Genomic DNA, 24,573 nt, shown 5'->3' with positions numbered 1-24,573 from the left:
CTGTCAAGGAATGGCACAGACCTTCTCCAAACCATGCGCGCCGGATGTCGCTCGCCAAGCTAGTGAATGGTCAACAGACCAATGCAACTAACGCACAACAAGGCTACATCGTCTCAGGGTCGTCACAGTTGAATCCGAGCTCAGCCAGTGAAGACCCTGCCGTGCGTGTCAGCCGCGCGCAAGCTCCTCAATGCATGAGCTTACCAGAATACCATGTAGATAAGGCAGCCAGAGGCTCGGATTAGAGCCAGGCCTGCCATAGAGTAAAGCAGCCAGGCCATGTAGCCAGAAGCTCTGGCACTGTTCGCATAAGTCGAATAATTCGAGCTCGCAGACGTCGACGTGATAACGACGGCGAGAGCAGCATTTGTGAGGGACCAGAGCAAGATCGTGTTTGTCCTAATGTTTTTGTAATGATCTTCAGAGACTTCCTTTGCGTTCGGCACAGATGGCGCGGGTTTGTACTTTGTCATCAAAACATGATTTGCGTCTTCGTACGCCTCCTCGATGTCCTTCTCCTCTGTCGGCATGGACACTTCCACACTTTTGCCGTCTCCCTTGACAATACCTAGATCAGTATCGACTTTGTCTGAGCCCTTTGTGCCCCATCTGCAGACAAGATTTCAGCTCATCATCTTGCGAGGACGTAGGAGCGCACGAGACATCATGAGTGTTCGCGAAACTATATGTCTGCAGAACGTTGATCCAGGTGGGTGCCAAGAAGAGATACTGAGCGAAAGATGTGATCATGTGCGCTGGATCCAAGGCGATCAGTGCCGCAAAGAGGTACAGACCGTACGTGACAGCGATCGAGAGAACAATCGAGCGGAAGATCTTGTTGCCAAAGATGTCATCGACAGAGAAGTGGCCACCGTCTGCCTCGATGCTGTTCTTCACATTTATTATGCCTTTGACAGAAATAAATACTGCAGCAAAAGCCATGTAGATTGTGATCAGGCCGAAAGACACAGCTGCAAGTGTGTACAGCTTGACAGATCCTTTAGGACGGTTGCCCATCGCTAGCAGGAAACACATGACAATGAGTCCGAGGTAGACGTATTTCAGGACGATGTTGACATAGTGTGTCCATTCGATACCGAATGAAGGGTCTGACAATGACGAAGTTAGGATGATGAAACTGATCCACAGATTGGCAATCGAGAACCAAGCGAAGATAAGCGAGTAGATGTTGTAGATGAGCTGTACATGCAGCCAAAGCTTGCGCAAGATATTGTGATCTGATCGATAGATCTGACCGAAATGGACGATCTGCCAGCAATAGTCAATATGACTGGTGATAGTAGTAAAGCCAACGCACATAGTCAAGACCGGCAAAGAAGGAGCCGTTGAGCCAACGACGGCGCTGAGAGATTAGCTCTGGAAGCCGATCTGGCACGTCGGTGGTGGCGCTCGATGACTTGACGTACTTGAGCAACCAACGAGAATCGCGCTTGGCCACGATAGCCCAGCAGAGGATGCGATCTTCTGCCAGATATTTGTTGAGCGAAAAGAGGCCAGCTTTGGGTGACTTGTGCAGCGTCTCGCCCAAAAAGTACTGCTGCAGTGGACCATTGCCGCGCGCGTCATTTTGGATGGCAATATATCGATAAGCCGAGAAGGCTCCAGGTAGGACAGAGATGTAGCCAAAAACGGATTCCAACGGCTTATCAAGGATGTTTGAGACCTAGAATTCGCGTCAGCACGAGCGGTGAAGGTGGAAGCAAGACATGCCTTGTATTCAAAGTTCTGGGCAGCAACAAGTGGATTCAGCAGCGCGCGATAGTACTTGCCCTTCAACGCCACAATCTCGCCACAAGCGCCGCCGATATTCGAATTGACATCGAAAGCTTTCCAGAGGTGGTAGATCGCCTTATCGGCTGGCGCTGTGCCGACATCGAGCAGCACGCAGACGTTGGGCTGCAGTACAGGTCCCATCGCATTGAATGCCCAGCGATGAGAATTAATCTTCTTTGCATTGTTCTCCTTGAGCAGGAAGACGATTTGGACAGGAACCACGCCGCGCTCGGCCGTCTTTGTCTTCATGTCGGCGTTGATGGAGACTTGAGTGGTATACTCATACAGGTGCGCAGTCACAGGCCTGCCGGCCACCATTGCCTTTGCGATGTTCTCCTGATAGACGCCCAATGCCGCAAGTACGGCCAGCGTACGGGCATTGCAGTTCTTGCGTCCGTCAGAGACGATGCAGACGACAACCTTCTTCCAGCCATCCTTTCCCCAGACTTTGCTTCGTTCGCGCGAGCAAAGATGCTGAATATTTTTCATAACTTGACTGAGCGTACGGTTGAAGAGAATCTCGTCCTCGTTGTACATTGTCATGCAAATGAAAAGTTCTGTACGTCGAGGTGGGTTGTAGAGCACGGGACGCAAAGTGTATCGCTCGGCCATAAAGTCGTCGGGGTCACACGTGACGGCGGTGTAGCGCATGTGAGTGTACTCTCGTTCTTCTTTGCGAGGACACAGAGCCAGGAGACGCTTGGGCACGGCACAGTCAAGCACCAGGTTGCCGTGGTACAATTCGACGCGCTTGACGGTTTTGTATCGACGAGGCTGCCGCTGAGGAATGCGACCATAGCGTACATAGCTCTCGCCATCATCGCTCGCCATCTGCGTTGTACCAGGTGCGAAACCGCCAGGAAAGGCGCTGTATGGGTCGCCATTTGCTGGTAGGAGGGGGTAATCGTCGTTAAACTGTGCCGCATTCGGCAGGTTGAGATTGCTGCCTGCAGCACTAACATTGTTCTGAGAAGAATATGCAGACATCTGGGGCCTGATGCGACTGTAGGGGTCGCCAGGAGGCATCAGACCGCCTGGCGACGGTACTGGGAAGTCTGACTGCGCGACCGAGGGCGTCATCAGGGCTTGATTGCCAGTAGGTATCCAGGGCCTGGCTGATTGGCCCGTTCGCTGAGGCGATTGCAGCTCAAGGTCTTGGCGATGCATCTCGTCCTGCAGCTGTTGAGCTTCGTAAGGCGGCTCAGGTGGGTAGCGTCCCTGAGCGTCTTGCTGTTGATGGTATGAATCTGATGGATACGGCTCTCGGGAGTAGCTGTAATCCTCCTCTGAGTACTGCGAGGGATACCCGACGTGGTCCTCGGAGGATGCTGCATCGTAGCTGGGGCGACCACCCGTCGCCGTTGCGCTGTAGCCATAGGGACCGGGGGACATGTCGTCTTGACGTTGCTTGAAGAGCTAGCTACTGTCTGTGTGCGCACTCGATGTCATGAATTTGTCAGCACGGCCAGATCGGTTTGACTTGCACCGCCCTACTAGGCCTGATCATTCACTCGACGCTGCGCCGCGTTGGACGATCGATAATCAACAAAAGATTGACATGCTGATATGTTGACACTACTTCCGGGGCATACAATCTCTAGTACAATACCGAGCAGTCTGGCTACGTAAATGACAGCGGGCTGGTGTGACATTGTGCGCGACGTCAGCCGGATCAGTACATTGACAGCATAGCTACAGCTTCGTTGAGCGTCTCGAGGCGCGCCGCAGCAGCGTGCAGCAAAGCTTCGTGCCAGTCTTGGGAATCCTCGAGTAAGATCACGCTGACTTTCCCAATGATCTCGCCCTGCGACGAACGTAAGTGTGAGGCGAGATAGCAAGCAAACTGGGGCGTTGCTAGCACAGCCAGAGTTGGCAGGGATGGCTCTGGGATGACGTTGGTCCTGAAGCGCCAGAAGTAAGCAAAGTTCTGTGGCCGTGTACCGGCCAGAGAATCTGCCAACACGAGACCGGCGATCTCGTCCCTTGCAACCGCGGTATTCAACCAGGCCCCTTCACTTTCGAAACCCTGCGTGCCAGCGACAACTTGATCGACGGGATAGTACGTCGTCGTCGTGCCTCCTCTAACATAGTCGGAAATACTAACGAGTCTTTTCCGAGTAGGCGACAGCCCGCGTGCGATGCCATCGAGAAGCGTGCCGTACTGCGACAGGATAGGCATTGATAGCGGTGCAGTGGCACCGTAGGCCTGCTCGCGTCGAAAGCTGATGGCATGTCCCCGACATGTATTAGATTCTGCCTGAGTCAAGGCTGCGGTGTGACGTCGGCGTAATTCGGGGTCCCACTGGAGGCTTGCCCGCTCGAGCGAACGAGCGAGTGGTGACTGCCTCAAGTTGCTCATGAGCGATATTGGACGCTACACGATGAAACTTACGGCATGAAACGCATAAGGCCTGGTAGAAGGTAGGAAAGCGTAGTGATACGCATGTTGCGGAAAGCTTGGCTCGGTCGCAAGAGTAGTGAGGCCACCGGTACCGGACAGATTCGGATCATTGATCATCGAGCTTGTCGAGGAAAGGACAGCTTGGCCGTCGAATTGCGCCGGGGAGCGCATCTCGGGCGGCAAGGACGTACTGGCAGAGTCTGCATGGCGTACTCGAAGGGCCGGAGGCGGATTGCGCCTTACCTCGTTGGCGGACATCTCTGTGAAGGATAAGGAGCGCTTCGTTGGTCTGAAGATGCTCATGCCATGTGTAGCTGAGGCCAGGTGCCGCCTGGTGTCGCTGGCTTGTCTGAATTTGTGAGGATGAGCATATTTGCAGCCGTCGAAAGGACAGGAGAGCAGCTCTTTGGGAACGTGAAAGCTTCCACTACTATACATGAGAGCTCGTACGACCTCCGGCGGCCATCGAGCTAGCTCTGTGTCGTCCATATCGAGCTCTGTTGATGTTCTGTCGTCAACTGCGGCGCGCGCTCAGCGCTGTAGCCTCTTGCTCAGCGCCCCTAAGTCACCGTTCACTCAGTCATAGTGACACGCATGCCGCCGATACACAAGTGTACATCACGACATCGTCGAGCAACGCATAGAGGTCGAAAGAGCACTTATACTGGCTGTTCAAAATTCGAAACCGTCTTTCCTGAAAGAGTCAACATCACCGCCGGGAAGGGCTCGATCTGCGAGGTCATGTCGTTCCTATCCTCGGCTGATGAGTTCAAAGGTCAAAAAAGAAGAGGGTGCTTCGGGACTGACCATGCAGAGGAAAGCACGTCTGAGCGTGTTCCAGAGATTTGAGCTGCCGTCGTCTTCTATTCCGCGTCGGTTTCCCTCCGCGGAATCGCCATCGCGACGATGCAGATCGAGAGCCGACAGGAGATGCTCAGCAGCTTCTTGATAACAGTTGATATTCAGACAGGACACGCCAAGGTTGTAGATCGCGCGAGTGAATGTGGGCCTTAACTCGAGGGCCTTGCGATATGCGTCTATAGCAAGCTCGGGAGATCCTCCGTTAGCCAGCGTGGCGCCGAGGCGATTCCAGAGTAGAAAATCATCTGGCCGTACCGATAGTGCCGCCTCGAAACAGTCTTTGGCTCGCACAAAATCAGAATTGGAGTAGAATAGCACACCGAGGCCGACTTGCACGTCAGCATCAACTGGTTCGGCGGACCTGGAACTTGCATCGGTGCGAGCAGTAGGTCCAGATCGCGCAGCGGCAAGGAACAGATCGATCATACGTTCTTGTCCGTCCCAAGGGTTAGTAGGATCCCTTGGCTTTTGAGGGGAGCGCTTGACAGTATCGGGGTATGTAGCGTTGAGCCACCGTTCGAGCGTCGCTAACGCTCGTAGATCTTGGCCCTCATTTACGTATGATATGGCGAGACTCTACGAACATATCTTAGTGATGTTCCCCTAGCTAAGCTAAATACTGACCATCCAAGTCCCATCGCCGCCTTCGCCTGGACATCCAACTGCCCTTTCGAGGGCTCGTATAGCTTTCAGCTCTCGTTCATCAGCGGCAAGAGTATCGCCGAGTGCTCTCCATGCTTCGCCGCGCTGTTCGTCCAGCCTGCATGCTGCCTCAAACGCCATGGCCGCTTCTGACAGTGGTGCACCAGATTGAAGCAGTCGCTGCCCCTCTTGAAATGGATCCGGATGATTCGTGTACTTGTTCTCTGCCTCTTTCTCGTACGGGTATGGCGGTGGGTTCTTGATGTATTCTTCCAGCTGCGCAGGGTTGAAAGGCTCGTAATGGCGCGGGTCCTCTGAGCTTGATGCCAAATTAAGATCGAGATCCGAATCGACAAATTGAGAACCGTACTGAGCTTCCCAGGCTGCAAGCTCTTTGTCGCTGGCAGATTGGCCATTGAGAGATGAAGAGAGACCCTTCCAAGTCTGCTCCAGGTTGCGCAAAAGGTCTGCATCGGCCTGATCACCGTCAAGCTCCAGTTCTCCCTGCGTCAGATCGACAGTCTCGTCTTTCTGCTGAGAATTCTCGACGACGGGTGCAGCTCTCTCAAACTGTGCCTCCCACTCATCATCGCCCAACTCGACGAAGCGCCCTTTGCCTTTGCCTTCTGGCTTCTTGGCGACAGCAGGCGCAGTTTCGAATGCCGATGAGCCATACGATTGGACGCCCATATGACTTCCCATGCCCATTAGTCCCATACCCATGCCTGCGCTCATACCCATCCCGCCCATCCTGGCCAGGCGTTGTGACTGCAGGCCGCTCGAACGATGAGACATGGCGAAGTCAGAGACGGCGCCGCTATCGTAGATCTGGGCCGGTAGCTGGTCATCTACGAGAGGCTGTTCAAAAGCTTGTCTCCACGCATTTCCTGCAGGCAGGCCAAGATCAGCTCGAATCAACGGCGATGACGGCGCGGCTGACCTTGGACGGAGGGATCTCTGCTGGCCTGCTGACGAAAAGCAGCTTCCATACGTGCAAGCTCTTGCTGGCCCGGTGCGGAGCTTCCTCTGAAGCCATTTTGATGTTGGGCATACTGCATCGATTCGACTTCTCGCCTCATCTGGTCGAGTGCGAATGCCGAGTCAGCACGAGCTCTACTGCTCATCTCTGGCCCAGGTGAAGTCGAGCTGGAACCGGACGCATTCTGACCACCGAAGAAGCGTTGCTCGAGCTCAGGATCGTAAGTTTGAGGACCGGCGACGTTCGCTGTCCGACGAAAGCCGGAACTTCGAGACGGGCCCACTTGCGAGCCAGGCAAGTCAGCATGTAGCGAGTTCTGCCCTTCCTGATGCTTCATCAGCTGAGTCAGAGGATTGACTGGGCCGCATGATTCGTTCGACAGGAAGCTCGCCATGCTTGCTGGCTGGATGTTCTTTGGTCTTGATTAACAAAGGCGCGAGATCCGTTTCATATATATTGTGACCGGACAGCCGCGTCATCATCTCGACCGTGAGAGATCCAAGGTCGAACGCGGAAAACTCTGCGCAGGCGGTCAGCTCCTGTACCAACGACCGCTTGAGGTCTACGGCACACGTGCGCAAGGCTCAGTCTCGACGGCAGCGTCAGCAGTCTTAGTCGTACACGCAGTCTCGGCCTAGTCAGTCAGATACTCGGGTATCGCGCGCTTGATCTCGGCGTCAACACCGGATCAGTCTTGCTTGGTCTCGATCGCCAACTCGCCTGCTGCGCTTCTGGAACGTGGTCTCGTCGGCCAGTCAGACTGCCTCATCGTTGTCTCACCCGTAGCGAAGCAATCTTTGGCGCAGACTGGGGCAAGTTAGCTGTTCTCGGGTGCGGCGTCGAATTGCCAGCATATTGAAGGACGACATGGCGGTCTAGATAGAGTCGCAGTCAGCACTAGACTGATAGCGGTCACCTGTCTCGACTTGACAAATCGTTGATGACTGGTCTCAGCCGGATCTATCAAAAGTGGGTGCACTGCCTGCCGCTGTAATCCGACAATGCTGATTGCAGCGCACAGCCAAATTCGCTACTAGGGACAGGCCTTCATTGGCACTGCGCTCTACAGCACGTGTGACAATACATTGAGACTCCTGTTCTCGCCAGTATCTTTGACGAGCCAGGCGCCAAGGCGTCCGAAGTGCTCAGCGCCTTCCGCGCCACGCTCGCATCGACAGCTCCCAATGGGTATGCCGGGCCACAACGACGACTTTTCGCGGTGGCAAACTCCCCTGGCTGCCCCCAATAGAGATATGTATCAATACCAGCATCAGTCGGCCTCGCAAGCCTACGCGAAACCAAATGCCCATGGCCAAGTGCGCATGAATGATCAACCAGTCGAGCAGGGCTCCTTTGCACCCCCACAATATCAACAGTATCAGCCGTATAGCATGGCAAATCCAAACGCTGCGCAAGTCAATTATGGCGCAAGCGGATGGACTTATGGTGCAGTGCCCCCTGCGCCCATGCTCAGCTATCGCGCATATCCATCTGTGCTGCCTCAGCCTGCACAAGCTGATATGAATGCGTCGGCATGGCCAGAGAATCACCGACAGATGCCCGTGCAAGCTGCTGTCGCACCACAGCAGAATCAGTGGCCGCTGCAATCTCAGATTCAGCCTGCCGTTGCGGCAAACAACAGCATACGCCAGAGCGCTTACGGTCAATACAACGACGCGATGCATTCGGCTGTGGCTCTGGCGCAGCATGCTCAAGCATATCAGCGACAAGCGCAGCACGCGCATGCCCAGCTGCAATTGCAGCTACAGGCAGAGCAGCAGCAGCCTGTGCTGGTCACGCCCTCCGCCTCCGCGGTGCCCCCTCCCCCGCCAGCCCATCTATCGGCTGTGCCCTTTGCAACATTTGCCTCGGATGTCGTACGCCTTCTGACGACCGGACAGCAGCTTACGTCTTGCTCGCTATCGGGCTTCCCCTTCGACTCGCCCGTCTTCGACTCACCGGCCTCGCCCGCTTCGCTAAGATCTTCGCGCACGCGTACATCCGGATCGTCGCTGAACAGCTCCGGCATCTTGGCCGGTCAAATGACGCCCAATACTTTCGGTGCCATCGGCAGTGAGCGCAGGGCCCGCAACAGCTCTGCTAATAGCGGCGCGAGTAGCCCAGCGAGTTCTCTCATAGTCACGCCACCATCAGCTCACCATGCCACGCGCGTCGTCGATATCGCGAGCGACGACGCCGCGAACCTCAAATTTGCTTCGGGTCTGCCCACGGACATCAATTGGGCCTTCGATCCGGCTCAACCCTCCCGCCTGAATGCCGCTGTTGCGCGCAGTACTCGCGCGAGCGCCACATCACAGTCTAGAGCCATGGGCTCACGCTTACAGACGAGCATTGCGCATCTGCTGTCGCAGACGCTTCTTTCGCCGCAAGTACTCTTCCTTGCGCTATATTATATCAGTCGCCTCTCGCGTCATCCCACATCATTGCTTCTCGATCAATGCAGAATTGCCGAGGTCGGACCCGATCATGCAGAGCTCGGCAGCTTCAAGGTGTTCGTCGCTGCGCTGATCGTAGCAAACAAGGTAATTTCCCTCATATATCGTTTACCCGTACGCAAGCTGACGCTGGCTTGGTAGCAACTGGATGACAATTCGTACCGCAATTCGATGTTCGCTGCCGTCACTGCATTGCAAGTCTCCGACATCAATGCCAGCGAGATTGCGCTGCTGTCTGAGCTTCAGTGGTCGTCCAGTGTGGACGTCGAGGAATGGCAAGCATGGCTACAGCATGCTGATATGCGTCTCACCAGCAAGATCGACCTACCCAGCGAAGCTGTTCAACTCTTTGAGGATCTAAAGGGCTTTGCCAATACCATGCTCGCACGCTCGCGGGCCTGTCGCGCCGAGCTGCGGCATCTTGGCAGCTCAGTCGAGCGAGGCCGCGCCCTGCCCTCACCACCCGCGACGCATAGCACGAAGCTGCGACCTGTCAACACTCTGTCAAGCCTTGCACCTAAGGCGCGTCCCCGCCTCGGACGCCAATCATCTTGCAGCGATGAGGCTAGGCAATTTGTCTCAAGCGCGACGATTTCAGCGCTCGGATAGAGCATGCTGAGGTTCTGTGTATAGCATACGCTTGTATGGCCTCTACTAGACGGGCGAGAAGTGACATGCATATATCGCGCGAGATATCAGGCCTGCGAAGCAAATCATACTGATGGCTGTGGCGGGCCCATGCCAGCTGCCGCGATCTCGGCTTCTGTAAAGTTTTGAGACTCGACCTGCAAAACACGGTTTGATAAGCACAATCCCAGCAGCGTCGAAGCCACATACCATGACTCCGATGCCCCATTTCGACGAATTCTTGACGTGATCGATCTCGCCGCTGACAAGGAAGCCGAAGGCTGGGGTGATGCGTTGATCGAGATACATGGACACTTTGCCTTTGCTGTCGAGCTGTGCGCGCACCGAGGCGGCCCTGAATTCATACCTCACGCCCAGCGCCGCACTAGACTGTCGTTGCGCAGGAATGGGATGCGGCACGATCGTGAGCTCCGCACCCAAGTCGACCTTATCGTTGATCTTTTGATAATATGTCGCATTGAGGATAGAGCCATTGATGAGGAAGGCAGAGCCTAGCCAAGATCTGTTCTTGCCGGCTAGTCGGGCGTAGTAATTAATGCCCGCCTCTTCGATGTCTGCGCCTTGCGGACGCTGCCAGACAACCTCTGCACCTAGCGCGACAGATTGAGAGATCGACTGCAGGTATGACGCTGTATAAATGCCGGTTGCGTCTGCCAGAGAAGCGTTGTAGGCTTTGAAGTTGAGGGCATAGTCGCCCGATTGTCTGTCATGCTCAAGCTGGACGGTGTTATGCGCCTTATTCGGCGAGAGCTGACGAAAGCAGTCAACAGCAGGCACATCAGCTGATCAAGCGCTCACCTGAAGCTGTAGCTTGAGTATGTCACTCGGGCTGATGGAATAATTTGCTCGTCCTGATACGGCCCCCTCTTGATCTATGTTACCTTGCAAGAGCAACTATCCGGTGCGTCAGTCGATCAGGAGCACAGCTCGTAGCTCGCGCTCACATCCTGAGGTGCATAGAAGGATGAGAACTGGTACGAGCCACCTTTGCCGGCCGCTGGATCCATGGCGCTGCTCGCTGTCGGGCCTCCGAGCGTGAAGGAGTGCGTGATCTGAAAGGGCGGACTGAGACCGATCGCTTTGGCCAAGTCCGCTCTTGCGCCCTCAAAGCAATGCGAGCTAGCCATGACGTCTTGAGGTCACACGACGGTCAGACTTTGGCGCAAAGCGCTGACGGCCAAGACGCACTTTTCGTCTCTCTACCGAGATTCTCGATTGAGCCAGGTGGAGGCAGGTCGAGCTGAGCCCGCCAGCTTTCAAATTTGTGATACATTGCACCCAGAGGTGTAGACGCTGCGAAAGGGTTGAGCCCTTTGCGCTGCCACCATGAACCATCGTAGGTCGAGCTGCTCGATGCCGTTGGAAAAGCTTTGAGGTCGACCTCGAATTGATCGCTGTCGGCCTTGCCGGGCATGTAGTAGCTGTCACCAGTCGCAGCAGGATTCCCCTGCCTGCTTGAGCTCGCCATGGTCGACTGAAGGCCAGTCAATATCGTCGCCTCTTCTTTTGGCGAGAAATTCGTCGCGAGACTGCTTGCTGGCTGCAGCCGGTCGCCTTTATCCAATGGCTGCTCGCCATACAGCAGTGATGGCTCCGTCTGCCTCTCTGACGGCTCCAGAAGACCCCATGACTCTACGAACGGGCAGTGCCGGCCTGGAAAACTTCACTCGCCTGTCTAAAGATCAGCTCGCGCTAATCTCACGCATCGTCACTGAAGCGGCTCAAGCGAGTCCCCACGGCCAGAGCACGACCTTTGGCAAGCTTCTGGATGCCTACCACACAGTGCTGTCTAGATTGGGCTACGGCAAGCGCGAAAAAGAGGCGGAAACCGAGATTTATTCCGCGTTGCTCAAGCTTGGCTTGCGTCCTGGCGCTGACTGGATCGCCAAATGGCAAGGCGTCCTGTCACACATTGAACAGCTTGGTCTTCGCGACAGCCAAGGCGAGCATGACCAGCCTATCGCGCCAAAACGGCAACTTGCAACACCGCGAACCAACGCGACGAGCAATCTAGAACGAGCGATTAGCGAACTCAGCGTGGGTCAAAGCTCCCATAGAGGTCGTATGCGCTATGTTTCGTCAGGTGACGAAGAGCCACCACCTGCAGCCGCGTCTCGCATTGCTCGCGATAGTCCGATCCCAGCGAAACTGCGCTCAATCACCCATTTAGCTTCGCGCAAAGTCAGCAGCGACAGCGATGGTCTCGCCGTACCTTCATTGAGCAGCCGTATGCTCGCACCTCTAGCTCGAAGTACGACAGGAATGACGAAAGACGCCGCTGCAGAAGCCGCGCAGATCAAACATCAAGCTGTGTTGCATGACCGCCGCTTGGTCTTGTCGCGAGGCTTGACCATCTGGCGTGACCGTCTTGAACGCGTGCATGCTATTACCGGCACCGCAGACCAATGTAGCAGACGCTTCGCCCTCCAGCATGTCTTGAGGCATTGGCATGTTGCGACCTGGCAACAACAATGTCTCAAGGACGTTGCAGACCGTTTGCGCCTCACACTCGATTGTCACTTGAGAGCGAGAACTATGCAGAACATGCTCAATGTCTATCGGCATCGCATAGAAGCTCGTCATGCTCAGATGCTTGACCGAAAGTGCGACAAACTCGTTCGCGCAAGGAATCGCAAACTCGCGACAAGCATCTTCGTGCAGTGGCTCGCCCGCGCTGCTGCCGAACAAAGCGCGACAGACGTAGTGCTACGCTTTGCACGCCGGACGTTTGAATGCTGGCAGAAACGTGCGGTCCAACAGCAGAGCTTACGCACCCGATTCCTTAAACTGCAGCATCGTCAAGACAGGCAGCTTCGCTCGGCAGTGCTGTCGCGTTGGCGACGTCGCACAGAGCTTGCGATCAGATGCAGTGACTTCGCACGGGACAATGTTTATGACATTATGCTGCGAACATTTCTTCACTGGCGTCGCTTGAAGTCTGTGATCTCACTTGCCTGCGCCACAGATCATACCAGCTGACAGAGGTTCCAGGACTGATGCCCTCGTATGTCAGCGAGTCCACAGACTGGCTCTGGCTGGCAACAGCATAAGAAAATGGCGCAGCAGCCTAGCAGCGATTGATGCGGGTAACTCGGAAGCTGCCGAGCTGCGAAGACTCAATGACATGCGCATCATCGCCAGACTGTTGCGGTATTGGCAATTGCGAATGAAAGAAGTGCAAATACTCGAGTTTGCTGAGGTCAAGCTGCAGGCCAATGCACTGTGGCTCTGGCACGCTCGCATTGTCGAGAATGAGATCAATTCCAAGGGCCAGTGTGACATGCAGAGCCTTTGATTTTGCTGAAGAGAGCCTCTCCCGCAGAATCGATTGCCGTGCTGCAAAGCAACAAAACCAATAGACTACGAACACGAGCGCTCGATACATGGATCGCGCGAAGACAAGCTATCCGGGGGTCCGAGCAGGTGGCGAATGCTAAATACGCATTCGGCTTGCTTCAGAGTGTACTGCGCCAATGGAGCCAAGCTCGCATATTTCGTATAGCTCAGCAAAGTCAAGCGTCTCGGGTGCATGCTGGCTCAATCAAGCGCCGTTATTTGCAAGTCTGGCGCCTGCACCTTCAGAGGCGACGGCAAAATTCTCTGCTTGCTCGCAAGCAGCTGGTCGATCTCAGCTTCGCATTCGATGGTAAGCATACTTTGTCGTATCCGGCTGCCTTCCGAGGCTAAAAGACACGTCCAGTATGGCGAGCCGCTGCTCGTCGCGCGATCCACGATCATCATCGAATAGCACTTGTGCAGGCCGATTCATGCCATGTATGCCAGCAACCTGATCTCGTTCGTCAAACTGATTCCCATGTGAGCAGAGGAGATTGCACACGACAATATCTATCTGGCTCGAGCGTGTCATCGGCGCGCGCACGCGTGAAGAAGCCGTCGATGCCACGCGAGAGACGGCGGTCGTGCGCCAGGCGTTGAGCAGATGGAGGGAGAAGAGTGCTCGCTTAAAGGATCGTGAAAGGCTCGCAAGCAGCTACCGTGATGTTGCGGCGGAAGGTTGGCATGTTTGCGTGGTCCACGACCTGCCTGACCTCAAACGTGTAGGCAATCGCAAACGACTCTTCAAAATCTGGTTGATGAAAACGCGTCGCAAGCAAGAGAGTCGGCGCGCACTTCGGGTGCGTTTTTTGGGTACAATGCAGAGCAAGACTGCCGCCATCTTTCGGCACTGGTACATTCTCGCAAAAGCCAGGCGGTTGCAAGAACCTGTTAGTCGCCCTTGCCTGCCACTGCTATGCGCTCACGATATCACAGGCTGCCCTTCTGCTGCAAGCAAGAGAAGAGGCGCTGTTAGACAGCGCATTTAAGGCATGGGCTGGCAAGACACAGGCGCGTGCAGCAAAGCGAGTGCTTCACGAGCTCATCTACTGTGCAGGTGCTGCCGGCCCTCGAATTTGCAAAGCACCACACAAAGCGACACGCGTTCAGACTATGGCACGAGCGTCTGCCGCTTCAGGCTGCACTCAATGAAGCAGTTGGGTGGCGGCATCAGCGCATCGCCGCGAGCGTTCTAGGTATCTGGCGGACGAAGCGCATGGATCGGTCGGCTGCGCGCGCGGCTCAGTAAGACAGATTTGTGAGCTTGGCTGGTTGCTGACACCCTTGCGCAGACGCTTTCGCTCTTTCGCGATCACGCCCGCTCCAAAGATCATGCCGAACATCGAGTCTGCTCGGACAGATGTACTGCCTAGCTTCTCACACAAACTGCGACAGGCAAGTGATCTGTTCACGGATCATTCGAATCCTTCGAGGAGGCTCGCTCTACGGCGGCTTGCAAGATCAGCGTCGACCTCGTCAGCATCGTCCGAAACGTCGATAGAATCTCATCTCCCCAGAGCAAGATCGTATCTGACGCTCACGTCTACCCCGCGGACTAGGCGTCCGTGATGTATGATCACACGCGAGCTGATCTGTTGAATGCATACTTGAGGGCAGTCCGGGGGCTCTCGGCTCGGCATCTGTGTGCATTTGCTCGTCGCGTCACGCATCGCTCCGCGCTCAACGCTCAGCTGGGAATCATCACGAGCTGAGTGATCATTGTCTTGTTCACCAATGCTCGATGCCGCTGCCGAGACTAGCCCTGCCTTTCATCTATGCGGCAGTGATGCTGCTATTGCCGACACTTTATCTGCTTCATCGTAGTCACGGACAGGACGTTGGCGACACGCTAGATATGCTCGGCTCCCTTCGTGACAGCAGTGCATTTGGGTCGTTGCGGCATCCATCGCAGCTCGCAGATCTCGCTGGGAGCCCAATGCATGGCCTCGAGGCACAGCACGCCTCAGTGAAGGGACCGGTCATCATGCCGAAGCTCGGCAATGCGACGGTCAAGTGAGTTTGGCGAGGCGGTCTGGTCCCATTCATTGCTCATCATGCCATGCAGGGCCGAGCTCGGTAGAGCCGCATGGAAAGTATTGCACACGATGGGTCAAAGGTTCCCCGACAAGCCTACGACAGACGAGAAAGAAGCATTCAAGGCATTCTTATGGCTTTTCTCGAGGCTGTATCCCTGCGGCGAATGGTCAGTCTCTCAGTAGCACGGCTTACTTGGCTCATACGATACTGCAGCGCTCAACATTTTCATGAGTTGCTCGTGCAGTATCCGCCTCAGACGGCGAGCAAGAGTGTCGTGAGCATCTATCTGTGTTCGATGCACAATAAAGTCAATGAGAGCCTGGACAAGCCCTTATTCGATTGCTCAAAGGTGAGCCGCCTGCTGATCAGCGCAACTGTGCCTGAACTTGCTTGCAGCTTGAGGGACTGTACGACTGCGGCTGTGGCGACGACAAGCACGAACGAGAGAGCGAGGCGAAGGACGCAGTCACAGGTGCGCCTCTCGTGCACGGATAGCGGCGACCATTAGACCGTTCCATAAAGCTTTGTATACATTGTTGTTGTCCTAATTGCAGCAGCAGACTGACGAAAACAAGGCAAGGGGAAGTAAGGAGTCAGGGACGATTCTGCGTATGTGTGAACGTCCTGGTTTATATTGTCTGCATTTCCGCTGTTCGAGAGCCGCTTGCGACATGCTCGACAGCTGATGGATCAGACTGGTGCACAGCATATGCTCATCATCAAGGATGGGAAGGATGTAGTTCGAAAATCCGTGGCTAAGCCCGCCTGACGCGGAGACTGCCAATGCAATCGTGCCTGCACTCTTGGCTTCGACCGCGAAAACGGTGAGTGCAGGCAGGACTAGGCTCTCTCGCGTGACAAGCGGCACGATCTTCATTGCGAGAAGGAGCGTTCGCCTTGGCTTCGACTCTGGACAGAATTTTTCAATCTGGAACTTTTGTGTGCGCGCAAGTTTTAATATACGGGCGCAAGCGCGCGACATACGTGTGAGACCGTGAACAAGCATTTTCACTCAGAAAATCGCGCCTGAGGGGGCTCCCCTTAGGGCAAGAAAGTCGCGTGAGCCCAGCGCATGCCCAGCCGTTCGACGGGCTCGACTGCTTCGATAGCCAGCAGTACTGCCTACTGACAGGACGTCTACAGGCCTACAACAGTCAGACACGTCGCAGTCGTACCCAGCATGGTCGGCCGTGTACGCAAGGCCAGCAAGAGAGCGCGGGGCCTCGATGGCCTCGAACCGGTCGCACACGTCCCTAAGCGAGCTGCCATTGTTCAGAGAGGCGGCAGAGCGAAGGGAGCAAGCGCTACGCGGCCTGATGCTCTTCCGCAGGTGCGCGAAGAGATGTCGCGACCGTCGAATGCCGACCTGTCAGGCCCGGAGCGCTACGCGCTATTGGCGTCTTTATACGACGAGATAGTCGCACGCACGCTGCAGGAGCACAGCGTCATCGAAAAGAGACTATGCGCAGCACTGGGTCTTCAATCTGACACAGCGTTAGATGAGGAGCGCTTGCAAGTGTTCACGGAATGGCTGGGAACCGTGCAGGCTTATGCAACCGAAGGTCGGATGACCGAATTCGAAGCAGATCCGCCTGAAGAATTTCAGGTATGATGAGGTCATGATGTCATGGACAATAGTGCTGATCCTTCTGGGCGATCTAGGCTTACCGCCAGCAGCACGCCGCCGCTGTCGCTGCCGCCGCTGCCGCCGCCGCGAACCTTCCGGCAGATCCAGCATCCCACATTAGGCCAAATGCTGCCGGTGCGACGTCTGTTGATCGCATGGACGGTGCCGATGATGATCAATCTACGCNGCAAGCCCGGCCGCATGGACTTGGACAGGGTCAATCGACACGAACCGACGTGCCGGTCGATCCTGAGCTGCTTCGCCTCGGGCCTGTTGCGCTTAGCTCAGGCAATTTCGGCGTATCTGGTGATCAAAGGGTCCCATCTGCAGGTAGCCAGGCAGACGGTCAGGCGTCATCTTCATCTCAGCAGCCTGGGAAAAGGCCACCTGCCTCTTCCTGGCGTGAGGCCTTCTTGCGACACATTGTTGACCGTNGAGAGCTCTACGCTTCGGTAATTAAGGATCCAATCAAGCAGCAGCAGTTAGTCAAGACCACGATGGATAAAGCTGCTGCCGAGGAAGCGGAAAAGGCCAGAGAAGAGGCCGAGGGAACACGAAAGCGCAAAAAGGTTGTTGACGGCAACAAGACGGCAGGCAACAACTTCAAGCTACTTTGGCGAGACGAGCAAGGCATAGTGATGAGCATGACTGGCAAACAATGTGAGGCTGCACCGTCTTACCCGTGCACTCGCTCATTGCTTGCTGCGTTCGCGTATAGCTAAATGGAAGCAAGTGCTGCTCCGCTACTGCGCTCCTGATGGATTGAGCGGGTCTACAAATATAGCATCGCACACTGGTCTTTTGCCTGCGCTCACGCCTATGCAAAACTATTATAAGGGGCCCAAAACTAAAACGGAGAAGAAGAAGAAGGCGGAGAACTATTTCTGTTACCGCAGATACCAAGACATGGGCATGGTAAATATCTTGGCTTCTGCGCCTCATAGCGCCTCATACGTATGCGCTGATACTGGCGTGCGTTCCATGCAGATCATCAAGACAGAAGCGATATTGCCAGGTCAATTCTTTGTCACTTTCGGAGCGCGAGGCGATAAGATAGACAATGCGGCATCTATGGCAGAATCCGCCTGGTGTCCAGCAACGAAAAAGCTCCACACCGGCATCAACTACGTCCACGCATCTGCTGACCTCATGCAGGATGAAAAGGTCCGAGAGGCAATCTTGAACGCTGCAGAGAAGATCTTCGAATTCGGCTATAACCAACGCAAGATATACACGGAGGAGCAACGTCGCTTAGAGGACGACGAGCCGATCGACGACGCCGTGAATGGTGAACAGGGCACAGTTTCTGTGGCGAAGTACCGGGCTCTGCAGAGACAACTGAAGGTGATGCGTGCAGCCCTGGCGTCTGCACAGACTCGAGCTCAGACGGATCATCCTGGACTCGAATCCAGCAGCGATGATCAGGACGATCAGGACGATCAGGACGGCTCAGAAGCTTCTGCATAATAGTCTTCCCTTTCATTGCTCGATTACGCTATCTTAGTTTACGCTTGTCTGCCAGGAGACAGGCTTCCCGNAGCGCTCGCTGGTTCGACGTGCGAGAGGGGTCTTCTCTTGTATCTTTATGTGTTCGGAGATGGTGTACGGCTCAATTGCATGAGCTCGATGCGGTTGCGCTCAACCATTCCTTCTTGTCGAGCAGCCTCTTCGACAGGGTCATCGACAAGCGTATCTTCCTCTGAGTCGCTCGCGCTCGCATGTTCTGAGGATTGCGCGCTGAAGCAGCCCGCTTCGTCATCGGAGCTGCCAGGTTGGAATCTTTGCACGGTCCCTTTAGACAGGGCTACGATATTCGATTGCTTGAAAGTAGCCCGAGGCTTGCATCGTGCGCGGCTGGTCGCTCGAGTCGTGTTGTTCGCATTGTGACGCTGACGCTGGCAGTTCCATGTCAGCACAAAGATCCTTGCTAGGGCTATGGCATTGCGCTCGTTTGAATATGACACCGATGTTCGGATGCGCTTAAGACAGGCATTTGCAACCTCGGCGGCGCTCGTGTTGATGTGTCGAACCTCCTTGTGATGAGCCATGTACTTGCTGACGAAAGCATTCGATGTACACTTTGTGTGAGACTTGGCATGCAGTTCATCGATGAGGAACAGGGTCTTCTTGAAATAGTCCGGTTCGCGTTGCATGCAGTATGGCCCTAGTGCACACGCAAAGTCGTAGACGACTACTCTGGGCGCTCTGCGAAAGAAACAGTAAAGCGCCGTGAAGATATCGTTCCTGCCTTCCGATGTCTCGATAAAGTGGAACCCGTAGCAGACAAGGTGATTACACCAGACCAGGAGCATGCCGCCAGTCAAGCCTGCTTTCCTGTATTCGTCATAGAACTTTTGGCAGTGCCTTTCGTCGTACGCGTCCTGGTCGCCATCGTTCGCTTCTGTAGACGCTTCGTTATTGTCAACTCGTCTAGATGCTGCGGAATTCTTCTTGCTGCTGTCACTACGCTGGTCGTGTCNTAGGCTGCTGTAGGTTGGCCTCTTGCGATACTGTTGGCCGTAGACTGAACCAGTACGCAGGGAATCGATAGGTGCAAACGCTTCCGGCGTCGGCGGAGCTGCCTCACGACCGTTCTTGAGCATCTCAAAGGCAGACAGCGTCCGCTTGGATATGTCGTGCAGAAGGCGCTCGAAGGGTAGCACTCGCTTGCCACTAGCCGCATAGATAGAACAGAGCGTGCCTAACACCGGACAGTCCTTCTCGAAGAAGCTCTGATGCTGCGCGAGAGCTTCTCGATATCGCACGGCTTGATCTGTCCGCATTTCCTGGGGCCTGTTCCGCGCAGCTATGCACCATTTTTCGAGTCGTTTGGCAGCTTCGGACGTGATGAAACTAAGGATAGAGCCAGGGCCGAGCAATTGAATGATGAAGTCACGATGTGGCCTAATCTCGAGGTCGGTTTGCCACTGATGCTCCGTCATGCCGGCCAGATACTCGAGGTAGCGCTGTAAGACCGTCAGACTCGCGTTCAGTGTTGCTTGCTCTCGATGTCGACGCCTCGCCAGGTCTTCAGGGCAGATCACTCTCGACAAGCGAGCGAGATCCTCTTGGAACATGTCTGCAGACGGCAAGGCCTTTTCCTTGTCCTTGACTTGGCCGACAAAGGCCGTCAGGAGTCTCAAGCGTAGGTGGTAATCGCTGACGTATTGCAAGCCTTTCGTCGGAGCCTTGACGTCCGGAAAGACAATGCCCGGATCGGCCCTTGTTGGCGCCCGTAGATTACCAGACACGCTCGTCTTGTCGTATCCTGCGGCGTATCCGTCGACAATGACGACCTCTGGATCGTCGCCACAGATGCTGCACTTCATGTCGTTCATATTGCGCACTATGTCGTTGAATGCCATGTATCGCCGAAATGCGCTTGCAAAAGTCTTGGCCGACACGAATTTGGCCATCGGATCCGATGCTTCGTNCAACAACGATGTCATGGCATGGAAGGCACTGAAGGGTGTAGCCATGGTGATCATATGTGCCAGGTAGCTGTCCAGAATCTCGTGCGTGAATACGAGGCCAGAGCCCACTGAAAAGAGCTTCTGAGCACGAAAGTCGCCTGTGATCCAATACGACCGGTCTCGGATGCCGCCGCNCTTTTTGTGGGTTCTTACTGCTCGTGGGCAATCATTGTTCATGCACTTGGTGCACTGAAGAAAGGACATCAGCGTACACGCTAGCAGACGCAAAGATCGCACCTCGATCATGGCGTNTGAGGGCGCCGTAAGGCCATAGATGACGCCAGTTTTCCAGACGGTGTCCTGACCAGGTACAGGCTTGTACGAGCATGTACAGGCAGCGTGTCGATCAAGCCGGAGCACACGCAGCGTCATCGGCTGGCCCTTGATCATCAACGTCCTCCACTCGCAGTCTTCAGATGGTTGGTAGTCCGTGCCATGAGCCAGTCTCACGTCTTCTGAGTGAACAGCCCAGCGAGGCGCACGCCTTGGCATGTTGGACTCTGCCCGGTCGCGTCTGCCTCTGCCTGAGGCCATGATCGTATCTGCCGCCGCCGTCTCTGACGGGGGCGTGTCTTCTCGCGGGCGCAGAGTGCTAGTTGTCTGTAGGGACAGTGCACGCACAATCTGATGTTGCGCTAGGTCGCGATGTTCACAGCCTTTGATGCGCCGACGAGCGCAAAGTGAGCAGTGCGATTCTGGCGGTAGACGATCGGAGCTGTACGTAAGGGTGACGATGCCCCGCTTGTTGCTGGATTCTTGCGTTCTATTCGCACCTCTGACAACCGAGACCCAATAGATCTTTTTGCCGCCCATGCCATGGCGCGCAGCAAGCAAGATCGCGTGAGGTATACGGCCTTGCGCTGTATTTCGTCGAGGCCTCAGCTTCTTCGCCTCTCGACAACACTGCTCTGCTACCTTCGCACTTATCGTCGATCGGTCGCATGGCTAGAAGACGATCTTGAGTCGCTGACGCTTGGGCCAGACGGACGCTCGGGCAAGTGCTTATCTTGGAGTACAGCGCGCAGTCGCAGCTCCAGACGTGGCTGCCACAGTCCAGTCGGCCCCAGAGATGATCCCATACGTTGGGCTGCTTGAGCACAGTCAGACAGAAGACGCCTGCAGGAAGCTTCGTACCTTTGTTGGCCGACGGAAAGCCCACAAAGAGGGTGTCATTCGTACGATATTACCGGCTTGCTTCAGCTCCGCGAACCTTTCCCGCCGTGCGAGATCAGTCTCATCGTCGGTCTCCAGTCCAGACGAGTCTGACGATTCGTCGCTTGAGGCAACAATCTCTGCTAAGCTTCGACCTGACGACCGAACAGCAGCGCGCTCGCTGCCAGCGATGCTGCCAGAGGATGCGGCGCCCGATTTTGAGCAAGGCGGCGCTAAAGGAGACGTTTTCGAGGGTATGGTGGGCGGCTCTTCCGGCTGAGCGACGTCGTTCAGGTCAGGTCTATCGTCAATTCTCATGTCCTCGTCTGCCCAAGGATCATCGGCTCCACTGCCGCCATACTCTTCCGTACGTGGCTCTATATCATGAAACTCAATGATATCAGATATCATCGCATTTGCCTGCTGATCTGCGGCGGCATGTGCACTGCTCGTATCGGATTCCTCATCTGTTGACGATTCGCTTTGCAGGCTTGCAGGCGCCTTCTCCGAGGGGCGGAGATCCAGGTCTTGCCACCAGTATCGAGTTTGAGAGAGTGGTTGTACATTTTGCACGTCATCCAGGCTTCCGATGCTCTCGTCGTCCTCATCCGACGACGGCAGGTTTCTGCTGGTATAGCGATGTATCCGCGTTCTGGGACCTCTAGAATGGTTCGGAGACAGTCCGGACGGTCCGCGCTTGCGGCTTGGCTGGCGCAGCATAGCTTGTGCACGTAGCGAAGCCGGACGGGGGACGGATAGCCAGATACAGACCGCCGCTAGGTCTGTGGACGGTCACCGAACTANCGACGTGGCAGCTACGTGTCACAGAAAGAGCCCGGCGCGGGCTTCCGGATGACGTCGTGCCTACGTAGAAATTACTTGCAGCAGCGCTACCAGCTTGGTACCTCACCCGTCCAGGCTTTCAACACCTCTCACCCCTGACTGCGTTTCTGGAGCATCTCCAGATACATTTTAGCGGCCGTTTCGTTGCTTTGCACTTCCACTGCAGGGCTTTGCGACCCCAAATATTGCTTCAAAAAGCAGCGGCCGGTCCTCGAGCTCGGCGCCTGCGGGACCTCTGTCGTTTCAAGAGAAGATGATCAATGGTCGGACGTACCATCCCAGGCTACTTGCATCTATCTAGGGGACCTACCGACTTGGCTCGCTCGCTTCCGGCTCGCAGCGCCGAAAACCAGTCAAAGCTGGCTGCAAACCCGGGCTCAGGCTTCGCGCCGCTGTCGAAGCCCAGTTGGCCCTTTCTAAGTTTGTCCTGCGTCTTTTAATGCTATTCTTGGGCGCTTAGCATACGATGCGGCCGAGCTCTGGCCCCTTGCCTTTTCGAAAATCTAAAAGATTTTGCACGGCTCTTGCGCAGCTCAGATTGGGTTGCAGCCTTTTTCACCAATATGTAGATATGCTGGGCATCATACCACACCGCCGCAGTAATCATAGCTTGATTGATTGTGATTTGCAGTTCATACGTAAGCTCATCGAAAAGATCCGGAAGCGCCGCGGCGGGCTCAGCATGCGTTCAAATCATACCAAACCATCAGCAAAGCCTCTTATTGTTGCGACACATTCTCTATAGACGTTTTGGAGCACCAGCATTGATACTTATGGCTCCAGCGGGCTTCCTGTAAATCAAGCCCAGTGGACGCCACTCTAAATGCACAAAAACCTGATTTGCTCGGTCCGTTTGCTTCGCGAGCGTCTCATATTCCGTCATATCATAGTACGATATGCAATACACCTTGTGGTTTCAATGGTCGGACCTTCCCTTTGCATGCCAAAATTGCGATGCGTTCGGCGCGGAAAGTGTTAGCATTCAGTATCTAAACATACCCGGCTTTCTGGCCAATTTGATGTTTCCCAAAGTTTGCAAACCAAATATGGGCAGATCCGTCGGACTCTCAGGATTGCTCTCATGCCACTTACAGGCCCATCAGGTGCATGCTGTGCCGTGTAGAGTCAAAAAAGTGGTATTTTGGCCGCTGTGTGGTAAGCTGAACACAAAGCCACCGAAACGCAATGCAATGGCCATTTGACTGCATTGACGGAATCAGAGTAAGTACAAGAGCCTTCGATGAGCTGTGCGCTGTGCTTTGACCATTGCCTGAGCAGCAGTAGTGCCCGGCACCATTCGGCCGGGCAATGGGTAGAAGGTACGCCAACACCGTACAGGTCAATCTCATAATCTCACAAAGAGCTCAAGGGTGCATCGTATGTCTTCACGCCGTTGCTGAGCTTTTTGAGTGATTCGAACCCGATTTGAGGAAGAGCCAACGAGATTTCTCGAATACGAGCAGGTCGGTGAGCAGTCTAACATCTGTAGGCAAGCGAAATCACCTTACCGAACGTCAGCGTTTGCTTGTGTCAATAGCTGCAATGTCAAACCATACTCGTGAAGCGTACCATACTGGATAATCGCCGTACGCATGGGTATCGAGCATAGCTGTGGATTGGCCCGAAGCAAAAAAGCTGATGTAGATCGCTCCGAACGTCGTCGGGGGTACCTCGACTGCGCAGGGAGCACCTTTGGAGCGGTACGCATACGCTCGCACAACATGGCAGTAGTCCTGGCGGTGCAAGCCGTACCAGCCCCCAAGCTGCCAGAGCGGCAGCGAATTATTTCGAGCCGGCAATGCAGGACGAAGACGTCCCGCCTGAAGGTTTGGCCGGACTGGTCCCTGCTGTATATTGTCAAAAGTCTTTTCGACTGGCGACGAAGCGACATGTGTCGGCTGTCAAGCTGCAGTGGATCGGCGAACTGCTGAAGAGCCAAATCTGAGCCGGGACTTCGAGAAGGTCAAGTCAGGTCACTAAGAGACCGAACAGTCACTGATGAGGCACTTGTATCGGTGTAAGCAGGGCAAAGAGTACAAGGCAGCTGCCAAGCCGAGCAGGTCGAACGGCTTTTGGGGCGCCAAAGTGGCAAAGAGCCCCAAGAACTGCAGCTCTCAGCGGAGGCGCAACGCTGTCTTAGCCTTCAAGCTCAAGCACACGCCCTCATAGACAGCATACCATGGTGCACCATACTTCGAGCGATCTCCTATGCATGTACAGGTCAGATCCTGGGGGTAGCAAGTTTTCGAAGCGGGTCAAGCTTGCCCTAATATCGCGCCCCTAATATGTATAATTCCTGAGTGACTTTACGTGTTCACTATCTG

General features: G+C 55.1%; 10 protein-coding genes across 10 annotated transcripts; 4 read left to right on the top strand and 6 right to left on the bottom strand.

Annotated features, from left to right (window-relative positions):
* Positions 1-69: 69 nt before the first annotated feature.
* On the bottom strand, positions 70-3,320 carry L969DRAFT_89794 (glycosyltransferase family 2 protein). The gene is made up of 4 exons (XM_014710346.1): positions 1,732-3,320; positions 1,319-1,684; positions 659-1,269; positions 70-609 (listed from the first exon to the last, which is right to left on the bottom strand). The coding sequence occupies exons 1-4, from the start codon at positions 3,184-3,186 to the stop codon at positions 201-203; spliced, it is 2,841 nt and encodes a 946-aa protein (XP_014565832.1). The 5' UTR covers positions 3,187-3,320; the 3' UTR covers positions 70-200.
* A 146-nt stretch (positions 3,321-3,466) lies between these two features.
* L969DRAFT_53206 (uncharacterized protein) lies at positions 3,467-7,014 on the bottom strand (the record flags this gene model as incomplete). The annotated part of the gene is made up of 6 exons (XM_014710345.1): positions 3,467-4,135; positions 4,187-4,692; positions 4,882-4,945; positions 5,003-5,632; positions 5,681-6,585; positions 6,639-7,014. The coding sequence occupies 6 exons, from the start codon at positions 7,012-7,014 to the stop codon at positions 3,467-3,469; spliced, it is 3,150 nt and encodes a 1,049-aa protein (XP_014565831.1).
* A 55-nt stretch (positions 7,015-7,069) lies between these two features.
* Positions 7,070-9,742, top strand: L969DRAFT_96331 (uncharacterized protein; the record flags this gene model as incomplete). The annotated part of the gene is made up of 5 exons (XM_014710344.1): positions 7,070-7,086; positions 7,266-7,508; positions 7,587-7,650; positions 7,721-9,220; positions 9,275-9,742. 5 exons carry the CDS (start codon positions 7,070-7,072, stop codon positions 9,740-9,742), a joined length of 2,292 nt encoding a protein of 763 aa, XP_014565830.1.
* On the bottom strand, positions 9,487-11,316 carry L969DRAFT_609063 (uncharacterized protein). Its single transcript, XM_014710343.1, has 5 exons — positions 10,970-11,316; positions 10,726-10,913; positions 10,580-10,675; positions 9,971-10,531; positions 9,487-9,918 (listed from the first exon to the last, which is right to left on the bottom strand). Exons 1-5 carry the CDS (start codon positions 11,247-11,249, stop codon positions 9,847-9,849), a joined length of 1,197 nt encoding a protein of 398 aa, XP_014565829.1. The 5' UTR covers positions 11,250-11,316; the 3' UTR covers positions 9,487-9,846.
* An 8-nt stretch (positions 11,317-11,324) lies between these two features.
* Positions 11,325-14,763, top strand: L969DRAFT_89788 (uncharacterized protein). Its single transcript, XM_014710342.1, has 9 exons — positions 11,325-12,717; positions 12,773-13,050; positions 13,104-13,427; positions 13,482-13,555; positions 13,606-13,795; positions 13,844-14,007; positions 14,054-14,128; positions 14,175-14,362; positions 14,410-14,763. The coding sequence occupies exons 1-9, from the start codon at positions 11,345-11,347 to the stop codon at positions 14,684-14,686; spliced, it is 2,943 nt and encodes a 980-aa protein (XP_014565828.1). The 5' UTR covers positions 11,325-11,344; the 3' UTR covers positions 14,687-14,763.
* Positions 14,764-14,788: 25 nt separating this feature from the next.
* On the top strand, positions 14,789-15,728 carry L969DRAFT_89787 (uncharacterized protein). Its single transcript, XM_014710341.1, has 4 exons — positions 14,789-15,130; positions 15,183-15,320; positions 15,368-15,503; positions 15,551-15,728. Exons 1-4 carry the CDS (start codon positions 14,859-14,861, stop codon positions 15,647-15,649), a joined length of 645 nt encoding a protein of 214 aa, XP_014565827.1. The 5' UTR covers positions 14,789-14,858; the 3' UTR covers positions 15,650-15,728.
* Positions 15,368-16,118, bottom strand: L969DRAFT_89785 (uncharacterized protein). Its single transcript, XM_014710340.1, has 2 exons — positions 15,551-16,118; positions 15,368-15,503 (listed from the first exon to the last, which is right to left on the bottom strand). The coding sequence occupies exon 1, from the start codon at positions 16,029-16,031 to the stop codon at positions 15,699-15,701; it is 333 nt and encodes a 110-aa protein (XP_014565826.1). The 5' UTR covers positions 16,032-16,118; the 3' UTR covers positions 15,368-15,503; positions 15,551-15,698.
* Positions 16,119-16,334: 216 nt separating this feature from the next.
* L969DRAFT_96327 (uncharacterized protein) lies at positions 16,335-18,248 on the top strand (the record flags this gene model as incomplete). The annotated part of the gene is made up of 4 exons (XM_014710339.1): positions 16,335-16,760; positions 16,817-17,441; positions 17,500-17,696; positions 17,769-18,248. The coding sequence occupies 4 exons, from the start codon at positions 16,335-16,337 to the stop codon at positions 18,246-18,248; spliced, it is 1,728 nt and encodes a 575-aa protein (XP_014565825.1).
* On the bottom strand, positions 17,546-22,199 carry L969DRAFT_105050 (uncharacterized protein). The gene is made up of 5 exons (XM_014710555.1): positions 21,389-22,199; positions 21,170-21,341; positions 20,492-21,114; positions 17,769-20,443; positions 17,546-17,696 (listed from the first exon to the last, which is right to left on the bottom strand). Exons 1-4 carry the CDS (start codon positions 22,124-22,126, stop codon positions 18,365-18,367), a joined length of 3,612 nt encoding a protein of 1,203 aa, XP_014566041.1. The 5' UTR covers positions 22,127-22,199; the 3' UTR covers positions 17,546-17,696; positions 17,769-18,364.
* Positions 22,200-23,440: 1,241 nt separating this feature from the next.
* L969DRAFT_89782 (uncharacterized protein) lies at positions 23,441-24,383 on the bottom strand. The gene has a single exon (XM_014710338.1). It carries the CDS (start codon positions 24,138-24,140, stop codon positions 23,754-23,756), a length of 387 nt encoding a protein of 128 aa, XP_014565824.1. The 5' UTR covers positions 24,141-24,383; the 3' UTR covers positions 23,441-23,753.
* Positions 24,384-24,573: the final 190 nt, after the last annotated feature.

Source organism: Mixia osmundae (assembly GCF_000708205.1).
Source record: "Mixia osmundae IAM 14324 unplaced genomic scaffold scaffold_10, whole genome shotgun sequence".
NCBI lineage: Eukaryota > Fungi > Basidiomycota > Mixiomycetes > Mixiales > Mixiaceae > Mixia > Mixia osmundae.
The sequence above is the reverse complement of the archived record's forward strand: the minus strand, read 5'-3'. Positions and strand labels throughout refer to the sequence as shown.

Coding starts and splice junctions, on each gene's coding strand:
- L969DRAFT_89794 (XM_014710346.1), bottom strand. CDS start 3,186: ATGTCCCCCGGTCCCTATGGCTACAGCGCAACGGCGACGGGTGGTCGC. Junction 1,685..1,731: donor CCCAGAACTTTGAATACAAG/GCATGTCTTGCT, acceptor CGCGAATTCTAG/GTCTCAAACATCCTTGATAA. Junction 1,270..1,318: donor TCTTTGCCGGTCTTGACTAT/GTGCGTTGGCTT, acceptor TATTGCTGGCAG/ATCGTCCATTTCGGTCAGAT.
- L969DRAFT_609063 (XM_014710343.1), bottom strand. CDS start 11,249: ATGGCGAGCTCAAGCAGGCAGGGGAATCCTGCTGCGACTGGTGACAGC. Junction 10,914..10,969: donor TCTCGGTAGAGAGACGAAAA/GTGCGTCTTGGC, acceptor TGTGACCTCAAG/ACGTCATGGCTAGCTCGCAT. Junction 10,676..10,725: donor CCTTCTATGCACCTCAGGAT/GTGAGCGCGAGC, acceptor CGCACCGGATAG/TTGCTCTTGCAAGGTAACAT.
- L969DRAFT_89788 (XM_014710342.1), top strand. CDS start 11,345: ATGGCTGCTCGCCATACAGCAGTGATGGCTCCGTCTGCCTCTCTGACG. Junction 13,796..13,843: donor CCGTGATGTTGCGGCGGAAG/GTTGGCATGTTT, acceptor TCAAACGTGTAG/GCAATCGCAAACGACTCTTC. Junction 14,129..14,174: donor CATGGGCTGGCAAGACACAG/GCGCGTGCAGCA, acceptor TCTACTGTGCAG/GTGCTGCCGGCCCTCGAATT.
- L969DRAFT_89787 (XM_014710341.1), top strand. CDS start 14,859: ATGCCGCTGCCGAGACTAGCCCTGCCTTTCATCTATGCGGCAGTGATG. Junction 15,131..15,182: donor CTCGGCAATGCGACGGTCAA/GTGAGTTTGGCG, acceptor CATGCCATGCAG/GGCCGAGCTCGGTAGAGCCG. Junction 15,504..15,550: donor CCTTATTCGATTGCTCAAAG/GTGAGCCGCCTG, acceptor ACTTGCTTGCAG/CTTGAGGGACTGTACGACTG.
- L969DRAFT_89785 (XM_014710340.1), bottom strand. CDS start 16,031: ATGAAGATCGTGCCGCTTGTCACGCGAGAGAGCCTAGTCCTGCCTGCA.
- L969DRAFT_89782 (XM_014710338.1), bottom strand. CDS start 24,140: ATGTCGCTTCGTCGCCAGTCGAAAAGACTTTTGACAATATACAGCAGG.